The 23,189-nt window shown below is 29.0% G+C and overlaps 1 protein-coding gene across 1 annotated transcript in view; it reads right to left on the reverse strand.

The window, feature by feature from the left end:
• Positions 1 to 15,624: 15,624 nt before the first annotated feature.
• Positions 15,625 to 23,189, reverse strand: part of LOC107455689 (homeotic protein proboscipedia) — a 76,332-nt gene continuing 68,767 nt past the window's right edge. The window contains exon 2 of the mRNA XM_016073330.3: positions 15,625 to 19,062. Coding sequence (XP_015928816.1) covers positions 17,219 to 19,062 — 1,844 coding nt within the window. The 3' untranslated portion in view covers positions 15,625 to 17,218. The remainder of the gene's footprint in view (positions 19,063 to 23,189) is intronic.

A 23,189-nucleotide genomic window follows, 5' to 3' on the forward strand; every position in this document is an offset into this window, starting at 1 on the left:
TTTTATGTTTCGTTTCTTACAATATCTATACAGAGTGTGAATGTATATATTTATTGAATCAATAAATTATTAACTATAGAATTAAGAAATAGCCAACACTTTTTTCTTAACCCTTTTGATTTTCTAGATTCAAATTGTTGATAAGTTAAAAAGATTTTTGAAAGTAAATTTTATTACATAAAATTTGGAAATTTTTTATTTGTTTTTATATTATCCATACAGATTATGAATGCATATATTTATGGAATTAATAAACTATGAAATGCAGAATTGAGAAACGGTCAATTTTTCTCCCTTAAGCTTATAGATTTTATTGACTCAAATTTGCGTAAATTAAAAAGTTTTTTAAAAATAAATTAATTAAAATAAAATTAATAATTAAAATATTAAATAATATTTGGAATGTTTTTATATTTCATTTTTTACACTATCCATACAGATTGTGAATTTAAATATTCATAGAATGAATAAACTATTAAATAAAGAATTGAGAAAAATTCAATATTTTTCCCCTTAAGAATGTAGATTTTGTAAACCTAAAAAAGATTTTTAAATATAAAATTCTTTAAGTATTAAATAATATCTGGAATCCGATTTTTTCCTGCATTATCCATACAGATTGTAGATTTATATATTTATTGAATTAATAAGCTATAAAATGTAGAATTGAGAAGTAGCGAATGAGTAATAATTCTAAAATATATATATTTTGGATGAAAAAGCTTATTTATTACATGCTGTTTTATGCTAGGGAACAGGAATAGTCATGAAATTAATTTTCTTATTTTCTGAAATTAGTATTTTACCTAAAATATTTGTTCAAGAAATTAGAAACCGTGTAAAACACAAAAATGCAATACAGTCAACATTTGCAAACTCTAATCCCTCAAATCATTATGGTTCGAAAAACGAATTTTTCTGAGAGTTTTTCTTAAAATCATTTCATCTCCTTACAATCCATTTTACTCCGTCTTTAAAATCATAGATATATCTTAAAGAAAGTTTGGAGGCAAAAGTTTTAAAAGTTTACAGGGCAAAATGTGCGTTCGCCACCGGCCAAAGGGAAATTAATTATAGAAAATGACGATTAAAAATTTGTTTGTTAAACCCCATTTATTTGACACTTAATTCGCAGAAGATCCAAAATGTTTGTACTGCAAAAATTCTGGATCAAATTACGGTATTAAGTACCGGAAATTTGTGTACATCACCAGTAAAATACATTATTACCGTAAGATATACGTAATTTTTACAGTAATATTTATTTAGAGTGATTCGGTGATTTTAAAAATGAGGTTATATCAAATTTCTTTGTTCGTACTGATCCGGTGCTTTGATTGGAAATTTTTTCGTAATTTGGTTCGGAATCTTTTACAGTGTATTAAGTAACATGAGTAAGATTAAAAGAAATATTATCGAAATAATAAAACAAATCACATCAAAAAAGTAATTTGAATTAACTTATACGAACAAAATAATATTAAAGAAGCATCATATATTTTCGTAGATTGATAGAATCAATGTATAATTACTCTAAACTTTATGAGCAGCATTCTTAAAATAAGACATAGGGCGAGTTCAGTTGCATATTTAGTCTATTTACTGTTTACCCGTGACTGACTTTTTATTTTTTTTAAAATTTTATTTTAACGTGGCATTTTAAGAACACTCAGAGACTAACAATTGAATTCATGAAGTGAAGACACTATTGTACCACTTTCTCAAAACTACAACGTGACTTTTAATCCTTTTATCGCTGCATTTTAAAATTGAAGATAATTTCAAAAATATTCATAGACTAACAATTGAATTAATGAATTGACGAGACTCTTGCGCCTCTCTTTCAAAATTACAACGTGGTTTTTAATCCTTTTTTAACGGCATTTTAAAATTATAAAGAATTTCAAAAACGTTTTTGGGAAAACGATAGAATTTATGAATAATACTTTTCCGAATCTTGTGGTAAATTCTCAAAATTAGTTTTATTTCAAGAATATAATCTAAAACATTGTATTTAAATACTTGTATACAGTAGATGTATAATACGACAATTTACAGTAATAGATAGAATTGTCGTTTTCCTATAGTTACAGGTAAATATACATATTTAATGATAAAATAGCAATAAAAAGACTAAAAGTTAAAACATTGAGAAAATATGGAAAGTAATAAAATTCAAAACTCAGTAATCTTCTTCGTTTTTCTCTCTTTTANTTTTATATTAAAAAAAACTGATATGTAAGATTATATTTTAATGCTTATGAAGCGAATTCTCAAATGTCGCTTTTATTCACAAGTGTTTCCATTATTTTGATAACCACCTGTATATATATATATATATATATATATATATTCGATTAAAATTTGCAACAATTATTTTAATCAGTAATGAAACTCAAAATATAAGATTAGAAGTCTTTTAATTTTCCTTTCAGGAAAAGTATTTTGTCGTTGATTTCTGTTAGAAACTCGTCGTGCTGTGAGTTTTTGAACTATCTGAACGCTGTTTTTTACTTGCTAGAACTTAAAATGTTACCTTGCTTATGTGCTACTCTAAATTACGATTTATTAAAATTTTAAAAACGTAACTAAATAATTTTCAAGATGTCATTTTCATGAAAACTAAGATTTTCCGGGAATATATAGAATTTAGTGAGGTATAATTTGCCCTCCATGTCCCTAATCAAACGATAGCTGAAAATAACGATAGCGGCTCGTTTACTGTAAAATTTGATCCAATAGTAATCTAATAAATGAAGAACTTCTTTACCTTAAACATATCACTTTCCATCTAAGATAATTGAATCCCTGAATAGGAAGTTTATGACGCAATCCTATAAATTCGAAAATTATGTTCGAATTCGAACATAAATAATTTGATTGTTTTACCTTATTTTCCAAGATTCTGTCCTCAAACAACTAAGATTTTGAGTAAATTTGAGGTTTAAGTCATTTTTTTTCTCGTGTAAACAAGCAAAATTTCATCAACCTTGAAAACCACATTACTGATTTAAAAGATGGATAATATTTAAAGATACATTTTTATATTTATATTTTATAAGCATCGTTGAACTCAATTTGGGATTTACGACTACTAATGATTACAAACTCCGTAGCCTTGTAATTTTGAACCCAATACAGAAGACAAGGGAACTCCTAAATCAAGTATTGGCTGAAATTCGCCTTCGTGAAGGACTTTTTAATGAAATAAACCCGCATTCGCTTTGCATAGCGAGAAAACAACGAAAACCTCCCATGGTCAGTCTGAAGGCAAGGGAATTATGATCTGTTTACCTCTGAGGATACTTTATGTCAGCGCTGTGGTCAGTGAGATCCGGGTGCAGAATTTGCATCGACCAGCCATCGCTGGGATTCGAACCCGGAACACCTCATTGAGAGGCGAACGCTCTATCTCCTGAATCACCTCGGCTCTGGTTTTGGGTAAATGGGACAAACTAATTGTACCCTTAATTTTTGACTTAAAACACGTGAAAGATATTTAACATGTCCTTATAATAATGAAAGATATTATAGAAAGACTCCTTAACAGAATATTTAACGATCTTCCATCCCCCTACCTAGTAAGAATTCTAATAATAAGTTATTAGTTTTCTTCTGTTATTACCATGCATCACAACTTTTCAACTACTGATCTTGATTTCTGGGAATCATTTCATGCTTTGAAAATATCTAATTACTTAGTTAATGATCCATCTAGTTCCCATTCATTCCTTATGTTTAAAATTATATTTTAATTTACCTTTTTCTTCTCGCACACCTGAGGATATAAATTACTTCCTCATTCATTTTTATGTCAATATTTGTGCTTTACTCAAGTCGTTTCTCTGTATTCAGATCAGTTTTAATATAAAATTTGTGAGTAGAGTTATAAAATGCATAAGCATTTGAGTGATAAAAATATTAGATTCCATATAATACAAAAATGAGTTATTTAACTTATTAGCGTTTTTTGATTTTCAGTTCATTTATTTTTCTTCTTATTAAAGAAAAAGAAAAATTCAAATCAAGCAAATGTGATTCCTTCATTTCAAAATTTTCTTAGCTTTCAAAAAATACAATAGGATATAATTTCATATAATTAATAAAAAGTATTTTATTTTTATATATAATGAACTAACCATGCAACTATTTCCATTTGCAGTCGAATGTAAATATTTTACATGATCATCATTAACATCACTCATAAAAGCAGTTCTTATAATATTCTTTCAAAATATTTTTAATAAATTTTAAATTTTCTTGTGAGAGGAAAAGGATTAATTATAGAATAGAAATAAATCAATTCTATTTATCCCAAAATGATACACAAATGGATAATTTTGCGATAATAATGGATAATTTTGCGATTCCATTTAATGATACAAAAGGATAATTTTGCGAAATTTTGAACTTAAGTTCGTTTGTCTTCTTAATTTGAACGTTCTGAAATAAAATGTTAGTTTCAAAACTAGTTTTAAATTTGTATATAAAATTCACTAAGTATCTTACAGATATTGTTTGTTATAAATTATAAATATCGTATATAATATACAATAATTATAATATGTAATTTTAGTTTAAAAGGAAATGTTATATCAAAATTATAGTTTGCAAATCAAACGATATAAGTTAATCAACTTATTTCGTTATTTCGAAAAGGAAGATGATTAATTTAAATGAAGGATAATGAAAAATTTTATATATAAATTATATTACCTGATTGCTTTGCCTTATAGAAGATATATTTTGTCTTTCTTGTTTGCTAAATTAATTAATTGGATCAAAATGATTGTTTGCGATACATTTGTAAAAACAAAATTCGCTGTTTTTGAAATAAATTTGGAGCATCAAAACTAGTGGTTGCCAAACACAGGATATTAATTTATATATTTCTTAAAAAAAATCCAATAAATATTAACCTGATACTATCTTAAATTTTTTAATGTAATTTGTACTCTGATTGCTCGAAATTATGAAATTTAGATTTTACTTTTATGGTTTGTTAAATTAATTGATAGTGTTACAATAATTGTTTGTGATAGACTTTTTGAAACAGAAATTATCGTTTTTGAAATTAATAATGAATATCAAAATTATCGTTTTCAAAACAAACGATATAAGCTAATCGAATTCTTTTCTTTTTAAGTATCCTATAAAAATTGAACAGAAGCAATCTTTAAAACTTGTAAATCTCCAGATTGGTTCAAATTACAGAAGGCAGCTTCTGCCCTTTTTTTTATTTGCGCAATTAATTAATAGTGTCAGAATGATTGTTCACCATTCATGCATGCATTTTTACTGACACAACTATCGTTTTCGAAATAAAGTATGAGCTTCAAAACTATCGTTTTCAAAACAAACGATATAATCGATTACTTCTCAAGAAACCGATTAATATTAAACAGAAGCGATCTGAAAAAAACTTGTAAATATTTTATCACCTGATTGTTCCAAATTACAGAAGGCAGATTTTTGCTTTTTTGCTGGAAAATTTCCAAATGAAACTTTGTTTAAGAACTATCATCTATACCCCCCCGCCCCCTTAAAACTTTTCTCATCTGCTGCGTTCGTTCTTTCAGGCTAAGTCTGAAGGAAAAATAAGAAAGGAAAACAGGCAAAACTGTTCGGTGGGTGGATTTTTTGAAGGCGCCATCCGCGTTCAGTAATTACGGGCCGTGTGTGTCTTGCCTATGCTCTGCCATTTTCCAAGAAAAATGTCTCTAACCAGCTGACGCCCTGGTAGAGGGGGGGGGTCTCAGAGAGTAGGGGCGCAGAAAGGAAGGGGGGGGAGGGGTACGCTAACGTTGTCATTGGTCCGGGAATTGTTTTTCTTTCTGTTATATATATTTTTTTTCTATCGTCTTTTTACCTCGTGTTAGTTGAATTTTTTTCCCTCCTCGTATCGTCTCTTGGAGTTCTTTTGGGGGAAAGAGGTAGGGAAGAGGGTGGAGAAGCATCGATCTGGAAATAAGTAGGGAGGGGGGGGGGGTTCGCAATGATGGGGTGGGACGCGGAAAGCAAAAATGCATAATGTCGAGAGCTGCATTTACGGAGCGACAGTTTGCGATAGATTTCTACGGTCCAATGGGAATAAAATATTTTTGCTCGATGTTATGCCGAATGGAGAAATTTTTTTTATTTTTTTCTTATGCTTCAAATTTTTTTTAATCTGATATAATATAAGCAGCTCCGTCGATTTTTGCATTTGTACATGCTTAGCATAGGCATTGCATTAAATGCTTTTTCGTAAGAGGTGAACGCTCGTCAAATATACTTTTATATATGACATTTCGCGAACAAAATTATAGTTTGAAATGGAGGAGATGTCGATGAATTTTTTGTCGAGGAATATGTTGACGAATTTCGCTTTTTGTCAATGGCTAAAGTTGCAAAAACTAAAAAAATAATATTTAAAAAAAAAATAAACATTATAAGAAAAAGTTTATAAGGTGTTTATAAAGTTTATATGTATGAAAAAGGTATAACATAAGTATATAATAATATATAACGTAGCTGTTTAATAAAAGTGTTCCTGAAATATTTGCGTCTAACCAAATACTAAAACTTATACCAAATATTCTGAATGTAGTTACGATCAAGGCTCGTAAAATACGGTTGCCACTGGCTACCCATAAATCTTGAGTGGCAACTTTATTTTTAGTTTGTAAATTATAGTCTGAAATTTTTTTATATTGATTTAAAAAGAAAAAAAAATGTCTAAGTATTGAATTCAAACGACTTTTTTTGTCACTTTCATGCCGTATTTTCAACAATCATTGGATAAAAATCCCACCTTTCCATATCTTCGTTCTGTCGTGTATTCCTCAAATTTCTGATTCCTAGTTTTTTAATAATATCTTGCTAAAAAACAGGCATTTAAAAAGATTTCATAGACATGCATATTAAAATCTACAGAACTATCGAAAACCATGTGAATTTACGACTAAATCAGTGAAAAATCGAACTAACGAATCGAAAGACTCATACGCGTGATTCGAGATAAATGAGTTGTAATAGTCACGTCTTAAAAATATTGGATTTTTAAAATCATTTACAACCATGCAAAAAAAGAAATTATCCTAAAACATGTGAATTCACAACGAAATCAGCGCAAATCGAACGTGTGCGTCAAATACTTGTTACTCAAATGCGCATTTCAAATTTCATCTATATGTTACCGGCAAAGTATGAAATCCGGCATTATATAGAATGCCTAAAACTAGCCGGCAAAGTATGAAATGATTTATATTTCACACATTGCGTAAGCATTCTATAGAATGCCAAATGCTGTATGTACTATGTATAAATTTGCCCGGCCAAAAAAGTATTTGCCAACAATGTATAAGGTTTAAGGTTCAGTGCCACTGCCCGGTATACATTTGCCCGGTATATCCTACACTGATATTTTTTTAAGGTCAAGTGCCATAGCCCGGTATATATTTGCCCGGTACTCCAAACACTGATGTTTCTTCTAATCTATCGCCAGTAAGTATTAAAATATCGAATAAATGTAATCTATCGTCAGTAAGTATTAAAATATCGAATAAATGTAATTATATCCACGAATAATATCAAATCGGATGTAATAAATATTTCGAACATTCACCAAAGCGTCTATGTGATTGTCAACATTCATCGGTGAAAGTTAACAACCACCGATTTTGCTCATTCACAGTAACATGCACATCATTTACATAATAACCTCATCAGGACGTTTCTTTCATACTTTGCCTAAATAGCATTTGGCATTCTATCGAATGCCTAGGCATTATATACAATTCCTAGGGAAAGTATGTAATACTTCTCATATTTCATACTCTGTCTAAAAACGTCCGGTGTTATATAGAATGCCTCGGCATCCTATATAATGCCGGCGTTTCATGCCTTGCCGGTAACATGTATTATAGTATCTCTGATTATATGTGTCGGGATTAAAAAAAAAAACTATATAGAAATAGGTAAAAGTAATTGCTTTGAAAATTTATGGATTAGCAGTGAATTCGGTGCAAAATCGAATAAACATGGTTGAAAATAGATTGGCGATTGCTTGTTACTTATATGCATGATCCGAAATTAACGAGTCGTTATGGTTTCTGATTTAAAATTACGTAGAAATCCATCATGTTTAACCGTCTAAAAATGTGGTTTGAAAAAATGCGAATTTACGATGAAGTCAGCTCGAAAAGTTATCAAATGCTCGATTCGAAATTTACTTGTAATGACTCTTATTCAGAAAATCATTTAAAAATCTTTAACAATAATTGACAAAATACCACACGGATTTGCAATGAAATTGAACGATTTTAATTTAATTTTATATTAGGAAAAAAATTTAAAAAAAAAGCATATGTTGTTATTCCCAGCAATTGCGTAATTTTGTGCGAAGTTCGTGTTTTTTCTATTTTCATTTGAAATTCTTCGGTTCCCACGTACTCAGAAGTTATACCGAAGTTGCTTCCAAAATTTATACATTTGGATCTTTTTTCGTTTAATTACAAATTCTGAGATAATAATACATGCATAATTGTAAAAACAAAATACTTTGAAATAACACATAGATTTTCATTATTTCGATATTTCTTTCTAACTAATTTGATTTTTATGCATATGTATTCAACAAGATTTCAAATTTGGTAGAAAAGAACCAGGAACGATGGAGTTGCTAATATTTTAACTAGCTACCAGAAGTTTTTGCTGACGTTACGCTAACGTTTCGTTCAAGTATAGAACGGATTTTTTTTCATCTCTGTTGTATTAATTTTTTTTTATTTCTAAAAATTTGAATATAAATATTTAAATTTATATCCGGCAACATTCAATCTCTCTTTTCTTTGTAACATTTGCCACCGAATTATCATCAAATCTTATAAAATAAAGATCTTGAGACTGAAAAAGGAATTTTTTTCTCGTAAATGTGAAGATACTATGAAAAAGGAAAATATCCTACAGTATGCAAAAAAATTGAAATGCATAAACTTTTATGTAGTAACCAAAATTATTTTTAAAAAAAATTGATTAAGTTTATTTATTAGAATTCTCTTAGAAAAATCAGTAGATAGCATTTGAGAAAAAAGTAAACATTTTTAATTTATAATTTTTATAATTTCATTCATTTCGATTAATAGTTCATTCGCAAATAAATTATGGTCTAACGATTTGGGGAGCAGACTTTTTTCAAAAATATTAAAATGGTAGATGTATTTCAAACGCAAATTTCTTAGATATCTATAATAAAATAAATATTAACAATTATATATATTTTTTGCATTCTTCTAATTCGTGATCTTTTTTTTCTTCTTTCTATTAAGTTTGCCTGTATCTATATATGAACCCAAACGAGAGTAAAAAACTTGAAAATATTAAAGACGCGTAAATCTAACTAATTATATCATTTATCGATACCTCAAAAAAATATTTCATGTAAGAACTTTAATTATTTTGCTCCAAAATTCCTCAATAGTATTCCCATCCATTTGCAGAACGCTCCGAAAATAAACTCCTTTAAACGGAAATGAGAGTTTTTTTTTAATTATATTTTCTACTATGCATGTTTCTCAAAATAAATAGTGCACGGAGAAAAAAAAAATTCTGAAAAAATTTTCGTACTGCATGTTAATTACATTTCTGGTATTTAAAAAAAGAAAAAAAAACATCATTTTTGTTTATGAAACAAAAACATACGCTATTTAAGCCATTCATGTGGTGGTTGTACCGTTCATGTGGTAACTGTTTACCTGAAATTCTGGTTGTCAAAATTATAGTTATTATTACCACCACACATTTAGCAAAAAATACGAAACTGAAGAACTAATTTAACCGTAAAAAAAGATTTTTATGCCATGCTCTAACGTACGTGTTAAAAGTGCTAAATTTTACCGCATTTACCAAACTTTAACACCTATTGTAAGGTAATATTGTTAATTTTACCAAAATCATCAATCAAGCGCTTTGATACAAAGTACCGAGAGTTTTCAGTATTCCCATGGAAACCGAAACCCAGTAAATTTTACCATGTTCTGGTAGTTTTGACAATATTTTTTTTTCTCAACGTTTACTTTTTTTTTTTTGTATACTCTGTTTTAGGTGTTTGACTTTTTCTTATTTCTTTGAGCAATTTATTACCAATAATTGCTTTGGTTACCATTATGGATCATGTGCAAGTAGTAAATAAAAAGAAAATTAAATAAAAGCAAGTAGAACAACAACAGAAATAAGTTCTTTTAAAGAATAATGTGCATATGTTACCGTTAAAGTATGAAATCCGTTATTTTATAGAATATCTAGTTATTCCATGAAATAACTGATCGTGTCCGTTAAAGTGTAAAACTCTCNCAAGTGTGGCCAACATTGAGGGAGGGTTATAGGTGGTAATCAGCCTTTAGAGGGGGCGAGAGGCTGAAAAGATTGGAAACCACTATTTTAAGCAAATAGAAAATATTTACCCACAGTTATAGAATTAATTTTTTCTAATATCATTTCATGCAAAATATACCTTTTAATAAAAATAATAATTTTTTATTATTTAATTTAATAATAGTCGAAACATTTTTGAATTGTAATGTACACAATTTTTTATACCATTTTAGAATGCAATTTTAAATGTCAAAGTACAAAATTATGAGAGATCGTTCCTGAGAAATCTAATTTCGAAAAATTCATATTTATAAAATTCGGTTTCTATGGAACTATTCTGTCCTTTTGGCCTAAATTTCATGTTTTGCCATACAAAATTATATTTCTTTAAACGATGTAAAAAACTTTTTCTCAAAATCTTACAACTCAAAATATTATTAGACTAAAAAAAGAAAAAATCCTTATTGATATAAAAATTAATCTATTTAATATTTTGCATAAAAAATATTTTTCTTTAACTTTTCTTGTGATATAATTATTTTTATGAAAATTCGGCTCTAAATGCATGTAATGTTTGTTTTAAATTATGAATATTTAAAAAGCAATTATAATACAATTATTTCTGATAATTTCCCAAGCACATTTTGCCCAATGATTAATAATACCAGCAAAAAGGATTAAAGGAAAATTTACTTTCATCAGAAAAAAACGAGCCTTATCTCTGCAATAGCTTCCTAATTCCGCTGCTGTAGGAGTTACTCAATGGAAAACATGCCTCTTATTTTCTACTTAAGAAAGATTAGTATTATATGGTTTGTTCCAAAAACAATTTAATCTTATACAGCTGTTTTCATGTCAGAAAATGGCTATTTTAGTATCGTTAATAAGAATACACTGTGATATATTAAAAGCAATATAATTATTATAATAATAATTATTATTATAATTATTATTATTATAATTATTATTATTATAATATAATTATTATTATGTAAATACATAAAGAATGACTGCTGGTGAAAAGAAAAAGTAAAAAAGAATTATAAAAAAAATCGCAGCAGCGGTCGCCACAGCAACGCATGCAAGGACGACGCATGCGTCACAGTTGAAAAGTGCGATGGCGTCCAAATAAAGTGCGTACGCCATAAAACCCAAAACAAGAACCATTTTGCCTATGGGAAATAAAATTATCACCTTAATGAGTTTACTTTCATCTAAACTGCATATTTCTAAGTGAAAATAGAACTCTATTAGAACTATTTAAACTTCCGGACTCGAGAACTAATAAAGGCAAAACGTTTAATTATTTATCACTATTTTTTAAGTAAATATCTATATTTTTCATACATCTATGTAATGGATTCTCGAAAAATGGTTGTAATCAAAATTTATAAAAAAGTTTTTTTTTAATGAAAAAACAGCACAATAAGTAAACACCTTTTATTGTTCACAAACATCTCTTTCTTTTTTACAGATTTGCACATACAACGAACAGAGTTGCTTTTCATAAATCATTTTATGTTTAAATTTCCTGTACAAATTCAACAATTTATTTACAAACTACAAAGGATCGCAATTTACAGTTGCTGGTTTTGTGAACACAAAACCGAATATTTCTTTTTCACCTTTATAAAAGTAAAATAAAAAGACGCATTCAGTTTTTCAACTGAATCAACTTTTTCATCTGAAAACTTTTGTCTCATGCAGACAAAAAATAAATACAATTATTTATTTTCTTTCCAGCTTTTACGTTTGTAGTTTATTGACGTAGGGCATTGTTTATAAAACGGAAAACACAAAACATGTCATTATATATCAAAGGACAATGGGGATAGACCGTTTTTTAATAGTTTAAATAATGACTTATTTTTTTATCAATGTTTTTTTTAAAACAAAACTTGAGGGATTAATAAGAAATAACTTGTGAGTAATAAGTAATAATTATTTCACTTATGAGGAGTAATTATATAATTTATTAATAAGGGATAATAAAATAATAATCATTATAAAATTTATATTTTGTGTTCACTTTAAACTAATATTTTTGTTGATATCTAAACTATATTTTTAAGAATGCAAGTAACTAAATTTAAATATTTAGGTGCAATAGTAAACAATAATAATGACATAAAAATTGAAATCAAAAATAGAATCAACATGACTAACAAATGTTATCGTGGATTGAGAAAGAAGTTTATATCTGAATACATAAGTTGTGAAATAAAAATATAGTTGTACAGGACAGTAGTGAGACCAATAGTTGTATATGGTAGAGATTGCTGGGAAATTAACAAAGTAGAAGAAGAGAAACTGATGATTTTCGAGAGAAAGATATTAAGAAAAATTTTTGGTGCAGTAACAGAAACTAATTCGCTACAACAATGAATTACATTCAAAATACAAAGAACCTAACACAATAAAAATGATTAAGGTATTCCAAAGAAGGAGGATTGGACATGTATTTCAATATAGAGATGAAAATCCTATTAAAAAAAAAAATCTTCTAAACACCAGAGGGAAAAAGAAAAAAAAGAAGGCCTGGAACAAAATGGTTAGATAGAGTAGAGAAGTGGTTAAAAGACTTTGGAGTTAATAGATGGGGAAATATAGCATCGAACAGATCTAGATAGGGTAAATTGACCTAGACAGTCTTGGCTGGTAAATGGCTGTAGTGGCTAAGAAGAAGAAGAAGATCTTTTTCTGAAATTAAAAACATAATTTTTAAAAAAAATATTGTCAAAACGTCTAAAAATATAGTTTGGCATTATGTTTTACAAATGAAAACATTGATACTTTTTCCTTGAAAAAGTTTAATTTTATTTAAAAATTTGCTAATTTGATTGGTAAATGTATTCTTTTAACAAACAATAAGTTTAATTTATGGAGTAAATTTACATATTTAATGAAAAATGTTACTCTCTGGGAATTTGTTAACCTGCACATGTTCTTTCCCCAGAAATCGACTTTCGAAAATGAAATTAAAATTGCATAATTCGAATTAAAAATATAAAAAATTTCTTTGTTTAGTAGTTGAGATCATTCAAATCTTACGTAAGCACCTGAAGGGGAAGAGGTTTGTGATTTACTTATTTTTGTAGCTAGGGGCGAGAAGGAGTATGAACAGTGCCTACGTAAGATCCTAAATTTTTCTAGTTTTCTTTTTTTTTAAAACAAAAAGAAGAAGAAAATGGAACCAAAAATCAAGAAAAAAATTATTCTCGAAAAAAAAAAAAATCAAATTCGAAATAAAAGTAAAACTTGAGGAATTTACATTGAGGGTAATTGAATTTTTGTTATCTGCATATATGCTTATAACAAGGAGGGATAGTCCAAATTTGTCAAAAACATGCTTATGTAAAGTTTGAGCAGTTTTTAGGTTTAATTTCAAGAACAAAATTCGTACAAACATTAAAAAGTTTTGCTCCTTACAAGCTTTTTTATAAACTGAATAGAATTTATGAAATACTAACTTGAAATGTTAATTTTATTGATGCTAATTTATTTAAATGTTAATTGACAAACATTCATTAAATTTTTATTTGTAATACAATAATTTCGATCTGAAATTAAATTAATTTCAAGTACAAAATTTGAGTAAACATCAAAAAGTTTTCCCATTACTTTATTTCCTCATAAAATTGTTTCCCTCTTAACAAAACATATGAAAATATATTAATAATAAATTATAAATAATTCAAGTTTGTAATGCCAAGGTTTCAATTTTATTTTAAGACTTTTTATCCGATCTGCAAAAATTTTACTTTGATTTGCTATAAGCTTATTTTGATGCGCAGATTTGCATAACTATTAAAAAGTTTATTCCCATAAAATTGTTTCCATGATGTCCTTTGATATAATTTTTGTTCTTAAAATATTTCTTGATTATTATAAAGCACATAAACATAACAAGAATAAAGAATAACAAACAGCTGGGAAAAGTAAAACTGATAGAGTTTAAAATATCAGGAAAAAAATTTCATATATTTCTTTCTCGAACTTATATTTAGATTTTCCCATCGGATTTATTTAAAGTTAGAAATATTATATTAAATTATTAAAAATATTATAATAAGTTATGAAAGTTATTACTATTCATAATTGCATTTATGTAATCAGATAATGTTGGCAAAATTATTGGATAAAGCATTTTCAAAATATGCATGATAAGTAAATTTTTATTAATACTGTTTTGCATGTTACAACATGTTATACGCGTTGCTAAAAATAACCTAATATGAATTTACAGAATGGGTGTGAGAAGGTTTCAAAACGTTTTAAACTGATCTATTTTTAATTATTACAGACAAAATTTTTAGCTCTACTAGAAATTACTGAAAGTAACCAAATGTGAAACTAAAAAATATGTAATACAAATTATAATAAGTTTCACATCGAACTATGTTCAATGTTATAAATGTAATTTGTGTCGAAACTAAACTTTATATAAATGTAGGTTTAAAAATTTAGAGTATATTTCACTTAAAGCTTAGATAATTTCTGTCATCTTAGTTTTGACGCAACATAAATAGCAAAACATAACTGAATGTCATATTTTTAGTTGGGTACAAGAATCATTTCAGGACAGGTTCGTAATAAACTTTTTTGAAAGCCATAAATATTCTTTTAGTTTTGTCACAACATAATAAAAAATCTAAAAATATCTATGTGTCATATCAAAAAAGGTACAAGAAAAAGTTTATCAAGGTTTAAATTGAACTAGTTTTAATATCATAAATGCATTTTACAGTTATAAAGTGCGCAAAATGAAAAAGGGGACACCATAATAACTTGTGATCTAATGACTAGTTTTTCACATACTGAAAGGCAATCTTAATGATTCGAGAGACTATTAATAAATAAATAGTAGCAGGGATTATGTTGTATGTTACAAAAGCAGACAATTTCTATCTTAAACATACTTTTTTCCCTCCAAGATATTGACCCTCAAAATATAGGAGGGGGTCGTTTTCTGAATATTGTGGTTTCAATTGTTTAGAGAAAATTGCGGTTGAATGTGTGGGTCCTTTAATAAGAAGTTCACTTTATACGCGTTTCGCCTATGAAAGAAGAAGTCGCTCAAAGAAGTCGTATCGCTTAAGTATTATTTTTCGAGAACTATTAGACCGATTTCCTTCAAATTTTAATTTTTTCATTTTTTAAGTATAGATTAAATTGGCTTATTTTTTCCTTCTTTCTTTTACCTTACAATTTAAGATATTTCCGACTATTCGTAATTTAAATAATAAAAATATATTTTCTTGCGTGAAATCATTTTTGGATAAACAAGTTTAATAATTGATGTGAAATTTTTTTTTTTAGGTTTAAATTATCAGGTCATGAGATGTGTTAAAATAGGCAAAAAATAAAATGAACTTAAGAGGCCCAAACTTTTGACCGCACTATTGGGATTAGGCAATTTCTTCCTCTTTTGAAGATCGGAAAGCCAAACATATCGTAAAGTTCCTTTTTATTCAAATAAAAGAGATCTTTACATTGGGTTTCATAATTTAATTATCGTCCACGCTAAGTAACTATTTAAGGGTAACCCCTTTAAGTATTAAAAATGAGTCCTAGTAAATGAAAATCCAAACATTAGGTCAAAAGTTATTATTGGTGTCTGCTTCATGATTTTGCACAGTGTACAATAAAATATTGTTGTTAATTTTTTTGTTGTAAATATAATGTCATAATGAACGCAATAAGAATTTTAAACAAGCGTGAAAGACAAAGGCTTAAATTGTAACAGATTGTAAATATAATGTATCAGGATAAAATAGAAATTTTGCCTTCAACAGTATATTTCTGGTTATATTTACAACTGAAATCATTAACAAATATTTAAATTATTAAAAATATTGGGCTGATAGTGAGCGAAGAAAGTAAAAAAAAAAAATTAAAAATATATATAGCTTTGAGAAATAACATAATTCAGTACAATAAAACAGCGTTTAGAAGTTCGATTTTTCGATTTTAATAGTTTTGAGAAGCTAGATGAAAAAAATTAAAAGACAGAGAATAATTTTCTACTTTCTGTATATTTTAATGAACCTAAAGGAAGAAAAATTTAAAAAGAAATCGTAAATATTTTTATGAATAGACTCAACGAAAAAAAATTAGAGAAACAGTGAGAAATTTTCATATTTTTTGTATATTTTCATAAACTTAAAGATGAAAAAAAATTAAAGAATAATTCTAAATTTTTAAAAAAAAATAATTTTTAAATTTTCGAATATTTTTATGAAACTAAACAATAAATATAGGAAAAAAAGAAAGAAAGAATAAATTTTTTTTTGGCATTTTTAAGATAAATGAAAAATTAAAAGCAACGAACAATTAAAATTTTTTTTGTATATTGTTATGAATCTAAATAATGGATATTTCAGTTCATAGATGAATAAAAATTGCAAACAATGAATAATATTTGTGCGCATTTTTATGCACTATTTAGTGCAGTACTAGAGTAACTTAACAACTGCTAAAGGATTAAATATGAGACACTTTTAACTATAAAAAAAAAGAAGAAAAAAAAGCCATTTTTGTAATCAGCATAAAGGGTGCTAATTAGAGATGGACAAAACCTAACAGCTATGAGTAACTGTTACGAATTCGAAAATTACAAACAGACGATGTTTAGTACTCACTGAGAAGTGTTATTAAACCTGAAGAAAGAACTTTAAGAAATAGCATTAAATGCGAAAATAGAAATCCAAACATTTTTCCTTAACGTTCTATATGTTGCTGGGGAGCCACGATTTAAAAAATAGAATTTTTCTTTTAGTTTTCTTCGCTCACTTAATGTATCAACAAAATTTTAATAAACGATATCTAAATACAGCTTATATATGGAATTTTCAATATATTTTTATCAGCTTAATTGATAATATTCAGGATTGCTGTAGTCATTTGCTATATTTAAAAAATTGAAATCGTTAGTACCACAAGTTGCACTTGATGAATAACAGTCAGATTCGCTAAAACAATTATAATTAAAATCGTCTGTATGGTTGTTATAACGGTCTTGCGTCTCGACAAAGTCTGGAATGGTTGCCCCTTCCTGAACAGAGTTCTGGAGTTCGTAATAACCGGAATCCTGAGACATATTTGTCTTTGGAGGCTGGGGGGAGAAGTAAGTGCTACTAGTGTCATCTGTGTTTGCACTGTTCATGTCATAAAACATGCCATGAACGTCAGCCTGTTGCGCCATCATGACATTATTCTCACTATAACCTTCAGTTTGGTAAGAATTATTATAACAGTAACCATTGCCATTATTGACGATTTGATTGTTTATTGCGGGTCCATTCATGTAATCACTGTTCATGCCCATTCCCTGTGACTGAGGATGGTAGTTCTCGTATCTTCTGGTGTGGCCATATTCAGTTACAGGATAGTGATTACTTTGATCTGCGCTATAACCGTAACTGTTTTGGTGGTGCTGTGGAATGGAGTTTCGCTGTTGATAATGCTGCTGCTGCATTACAGACGGATCTTGCAATTGTGTTGTTGCACGTTGCTGAGTGCTGTAAATGTCCGTTGGATGTGTGTTGCATGAGTTAGGAAGATGAGATGCGTTCGGTGATTGTTGCATGTTTGTCTGTCCGGATGTTGGATAGTAAGGCATACTGTTGCTTGGATGCTGTGCTTTGAAAGATTGTTGCTGTAAATGGCTGTTGTAGGAAGATCTGTCAATGGGCTGTTGGTTTTGCTGTGATTGGTGGTTCGGTATAGGGGGTCTGCTGCAAAATGTTGGTCCATTTGGTGGTGATGTTGCAGGTGGTCTTTGAGGAGTGTAAACTCCGATGCCCGGATCTGGAGGATAGGGCCCAGGGTAAACCCTAGGCCTTTGGTTAACAGAAGAGGGCGTTACTTGATTGTTGGAACGATTTTCTTGAGACAAAGTAGAATAAGGAACACTCGAAGGTTTTGTATGTAATACAGGTGTAGTTGTAGCACAAACAATAGGATTTGAAAGCACCCTTGATTCGATATTGCATTGCACATTTAATTTAGATGCATTCTCCGCATTATTGCTATTGAAACTACAAAGTACTCTGGAAGCTGTAGTCTGTAGAGAAGCGCTATCACATACAGTACTATGATTTATGGATATATTATTGATAGTATTTACAGTTAGCCTGCCTTCTTCCGTAGGTAAGCTGCTAACATCGCACTTATTAGGGGTGGACCGCCTTTCCAAGCTAAGCGTGGAGGGCGATAACAAAGTTGGAACATGGACAGATGGAGATTTTAAAGACACCAAAGATTGTTCGGTGCTGTCTTGTTGCACGGCGTCTGATTTTGCTGGTGATGGTGCACAGCACGACTCACCAGCGTCGCTGTCTAGATTTAGAACATCCTTCGACGCACTCGAATGTTCAGGGGTTCTGGAGGGCATTCCATGATCGCTATCCAGATCAGGTTCATTGCTGTCACCACCAGTGGCGATATCACTGCCACTGTCGAGGCTTCGATCGTTGCCATCCTTGTCGTCTTCACCTTTGGGCACCAGGGTCTGGCGCTTGTGTTTCATCCGCCGATTCTGGAACCATACTTTGACTTGGCGTTCTGTGAGATCTAAAGAGGCAGCGATCTCGATCCTTCGTGGTCGGCAGAGGTACTTGTTGAAGTGGAATTCTTTTTCCAGTTCAAGTAGTTGGGTGTTGGTATAGGCTGTGCGTAGACGCCGTGGCATCCCATTATCAGTTGTCTCTGGAAAATAAAATGATGGAAATTAAAATTTGCAATCAAAAAGTGTAAACAAATAAATAATTGATATATTTGATCATGGTGAAATAATAGTTTATAGGCTGATCAGATTGAAGCAATTATTAAAAAAAAAAAATTGACCGTAGTTGTTGTTGACGTAAAGCATAAAGGCGATGGGGGTGCGATTGTTCTTGCTTTCAAGTAGCGCCATCTATGGTCACGAATTTGACTTCCGCCACACCCATACGTCACACCTGTTTATAGGATGGATCCGATCATACGGTTCTAGGAAAAAAAGGTCCCGGAAAAAAGGTACTCGTAAAAAAAAGGTCCCGGTAAAAAAGGTACCGGTGTAGGGAAAATTCTGTAGGGGAAAATATTTGAAATGAGAAGATTAGATTGAAGCGCCTTTTGCTGTTCCGTGCATGGTTTTTCAACTTTTGTTTCTTATTTATTCTAAAGAAATAAAAAAATAATTTAAAATAGAAAATAGCACATTTTTCACCTAAAAAAATTACAAAAAAAAGTAAAATATTATTGAAAAATTTAAATAATATCTTCCCGCTTTAAAAAATAATCAAAGAAGAATAAATAAATGAAATAAAATAAAAAAAAAAGCGTAATAAAACCAGCCCATAAGTCCCCCCCCTTACCCTTCTCCTTACCTCAATGATCTAATCTGAATTATTACAGATAAAAAGAATATTCATTGAAACAGCGAGAAGCATTCATGCTGCCCAGAAAGCGAGAGGAGATATATCCCTACAGATTTTCCCTATGGAGGTACATTTTTTACCGGGACCTTTTTTTCCAGGGACCCTTTTTTCCATCTACCGATCATACATGCTTTCATCCACAGATTATAATTTTGAGCTGAACCAGAGAACGATCAATCTCTAATCCAGTACCCCCAGAGATTTAATTTGTTATGGGAACATGGAGCACTTTGTGACCCGACAGATTTAACGTGTACCAGTCACCATTTACTACACGGTGAACTCCTGTTCTTACGAGCATGAGTGCAGTATCCTACCAACCAGCTATTCTGGCATAAAAATTCGGCCGTTTAATCAGTTAAATATTACTTGATTTTTAATAGAGGAAAAATAATATTTTATAATCCCTCAGACAGCTATTCGAATGTCTCTTAAAGTAAAATATGATGCATATAATTTAGTTTCACAATGTAAATAATATGATTTATTTTAATCTATACCATTGTTAAAAAGCTTTTTGTGTGGTAGGGCAGATATAAGCATTTATTCAGTAATTTAATTACGGTTAATTTAGATTTTACTAAAAGTAGGGGTTTATAAGTATATGCTTCAAGAGTAAGTGGTTTACGTATTAAAAATTGGATTAAAATTATGAAATAGCTTAACAGTTAGAGTAAGTTTCAATTTTATTAAAATTGAAGATTATAAATATTTGTTATTATAGTAAATCCAGACATGTTACCCAATCAGAATAAAATAAAAAATACTAAAATAGCATAGATATGCTGATTTGTCAGCACATTTTAAGATATAAATGCAACAATCACACGAAAAAAATTCTATAACACTGTCTAAAAAATACTGACCTCAGTAAAAATACGGAAAAATAATATGTTTAAAAGTCGTACTTTTCCTGTTTATGTACCTGAAATCGGATGAAAAATATGAAATAGCTAAATAGCTTTATCGTTGCAGCAAGTCCCAATTTTACTAAAATTCAAAATCAGTATTTGCTGAAAGAGTAAATGGTGAATAAATATGGAGACATTTAATTAATGCTAATTATGTGTGAATATGGAGAAAGTCAATTAATGCTAATTATGCGTGACAATGGAGAAAACTAATGAATGCTTATTATGCTTGTGTTAGGAGAAAGTCAATTAATGCCAATTATGCACAATAGGGAGAATTAATGCTAATTATGCATACAAAAAAAGTTAAAGAGAAAATGCACTGCGACATTGTTATTATAACGCAATAAATTAATTGCTATATAATGATACACCATTGAGTTTTGTACTGAATACTAAACTACTGTTTTACATTATAAAAAAATATCTAATGATTTTTCTTAAAAACATTGTATTGTTAAATAGATAAATTTATTCAATGTATTAAAAAATACAGTTTGAGTAAAACAAACAATTGTTTCTAATTTCAAAAAGTTGTAAACAATAATTTTTCTCACAATATAAAATCAGGTTAAGAAATATTTATTTTATATATCTTTCATTTATGTTTGAAATGCCATTTATATTACTAAACTCTGATGATGCATATAATAAATCTTGATAGACTGAAATAATTTAAATTGAACTGAAACTTGGATATTGCTTGATTGATTTTTTATTTTGTATATTTTATCACCCTTTCTTTATTAGAATTCGGGATCGGCTACATTTTTTGAACGTAATTGATTTTTTTTCAGTTCAGTTCAGTTCAAGTTGTTGAACTGACAGTCATAAAGAAACAAATCGTTCTCAAAACTGAAATCAACAAGATTTGCGTTATGGATTATGTAACCACTTCTTTCTTTCTTTATTTGAAAAATATAACAACTCAACACAACTCTACCAGTTACTCTCTTTTTTAAAAAAATTTGGAAAGAATAAGGCTGAACGAACGAACAATGCAAGAAGTTTTTTACCCATGAATCTTTGCGTGCATCATATCTTNAAAAATATAACAACTCAACACAACTCTACCAGTTACTCTCTTTTCTTTTTAAAAAAAAAAATCGTCTTTTTAACATTTGGAAAGAATAAGGCTGAACGAACGAACAATGCAAGAAGTTTTTTACCCATGAATCTTTGCGTGCATCATATCTTTGGAACCGAAACTGGGGAGTTTCTTGGGGGCTCGGTAGATAAAATTCTCGTTGCTTCTCTGCACAATGCGGGCGTTCTTCATATAGAATGAAGAACATAAAAGAAAAAAAAAAGAGAAGGAATAAGTAAAGGCGGGCGGAGAAGGGATGGAAGAAAAAAATAGAAGGAAGGAATTGTTCTTTTCTAGTCTCCACCCCGTTATCGACAAACTGGATCGACTCAAAGTTCTCTGAGCTCGACGTTTTGGGGATGGATTCTTTGGGTCGTTGACGTACATGGAACATTTTTGGCTAGGGTATGAAGCTGGAAAAGGAAGGAAAAAAAAAAAAAGAAAAGAAGAATATGAGGAAAGAACTCAAAGAAAATGGGTGGAAAAAAAAAGGTGTAATTTCCACCTTTTTCCCTTTGCTCATTGCAAAGGCAAAGGAAAATTGAGCATTGTCGTTCCCCTCTCGCCATAAACTGAAGACATCAAAAATGGAAGGGAAAAAAAATATTTGGAGAAAATGCGAGAAAATAAGCATAGACGTATAAAAGAACATTCGAAACAATATCCTTTTTGGAATTCGCATTTTTCTGAAAGGTTCGATTTCGTTCTGAATTCAAATAATTTATGTTTTAAATATTCCAATCACTTATCAAAGTTCCAAGAATTAGGATTATTGTTAAAAATACAAGCATGCAGCTTTATATTTCATCCAACATGAAATTGCATAAATTTAAAAGATTTATTTCGATTTGAAATAATAGCGTAACAATTATATATATTCATATTATAAGGAATTATTATTTTCAAACAATGAACGTTGTATTTTCAGAAACGTGAAACCGTACATTTCTTATAGATCTATTTATGTTTAAATACAGCTAATCATTTTAGTTACATCGCTAATTATTTTATCATTCGCCATTTTATTTGTTTGAATCGAGCTAGATAATCATGAATTGATTTGTATTGGCTTCATTGGTTTGTATTCCTTTTAATTCGTAATAAATACAAAAGGATAGTATTTCAATCCATATTGAAAAACCATCTATAAGAAACGTACTTATAGATACATTCGTTCGTTTGTTTGTTTGTAGAATAGGTAAGTTTGAATTTAATAACTTCAGTTTTTAAATTCAAACTTAAGAAATTTTAAATTAGTTTAATTTTAATGAAAGTTTTTTAATTAATTTATATTTCTTTTAAACTTTATTCGCAATAACTTTAATTTAAAGAAATAAAATTTGTACAACCATTCGAAAAACTTACTCTCCTTAAATTTGTTACCACGGCCAGGTTTTTCACTTAAAAAAAAAAATA

Source organism: Parasteatoda tepidariorum, chromosome 8, assembly GCF_043381705.1.
Source record: "Parasteatoda tepidariorum isolate YZ-2023 chromosome 8, CAS_Ptep_4.0, whole genome shotgun sequence".
In the NCBI taxonomy this organism is placed as follows: domain Eukaryota; kingdom Metazoa; phylum Arthropoda; class Arachnida; order Araneae; family Theridiidae; genus Parasteatoda; species Parasteatoda tepidariorum.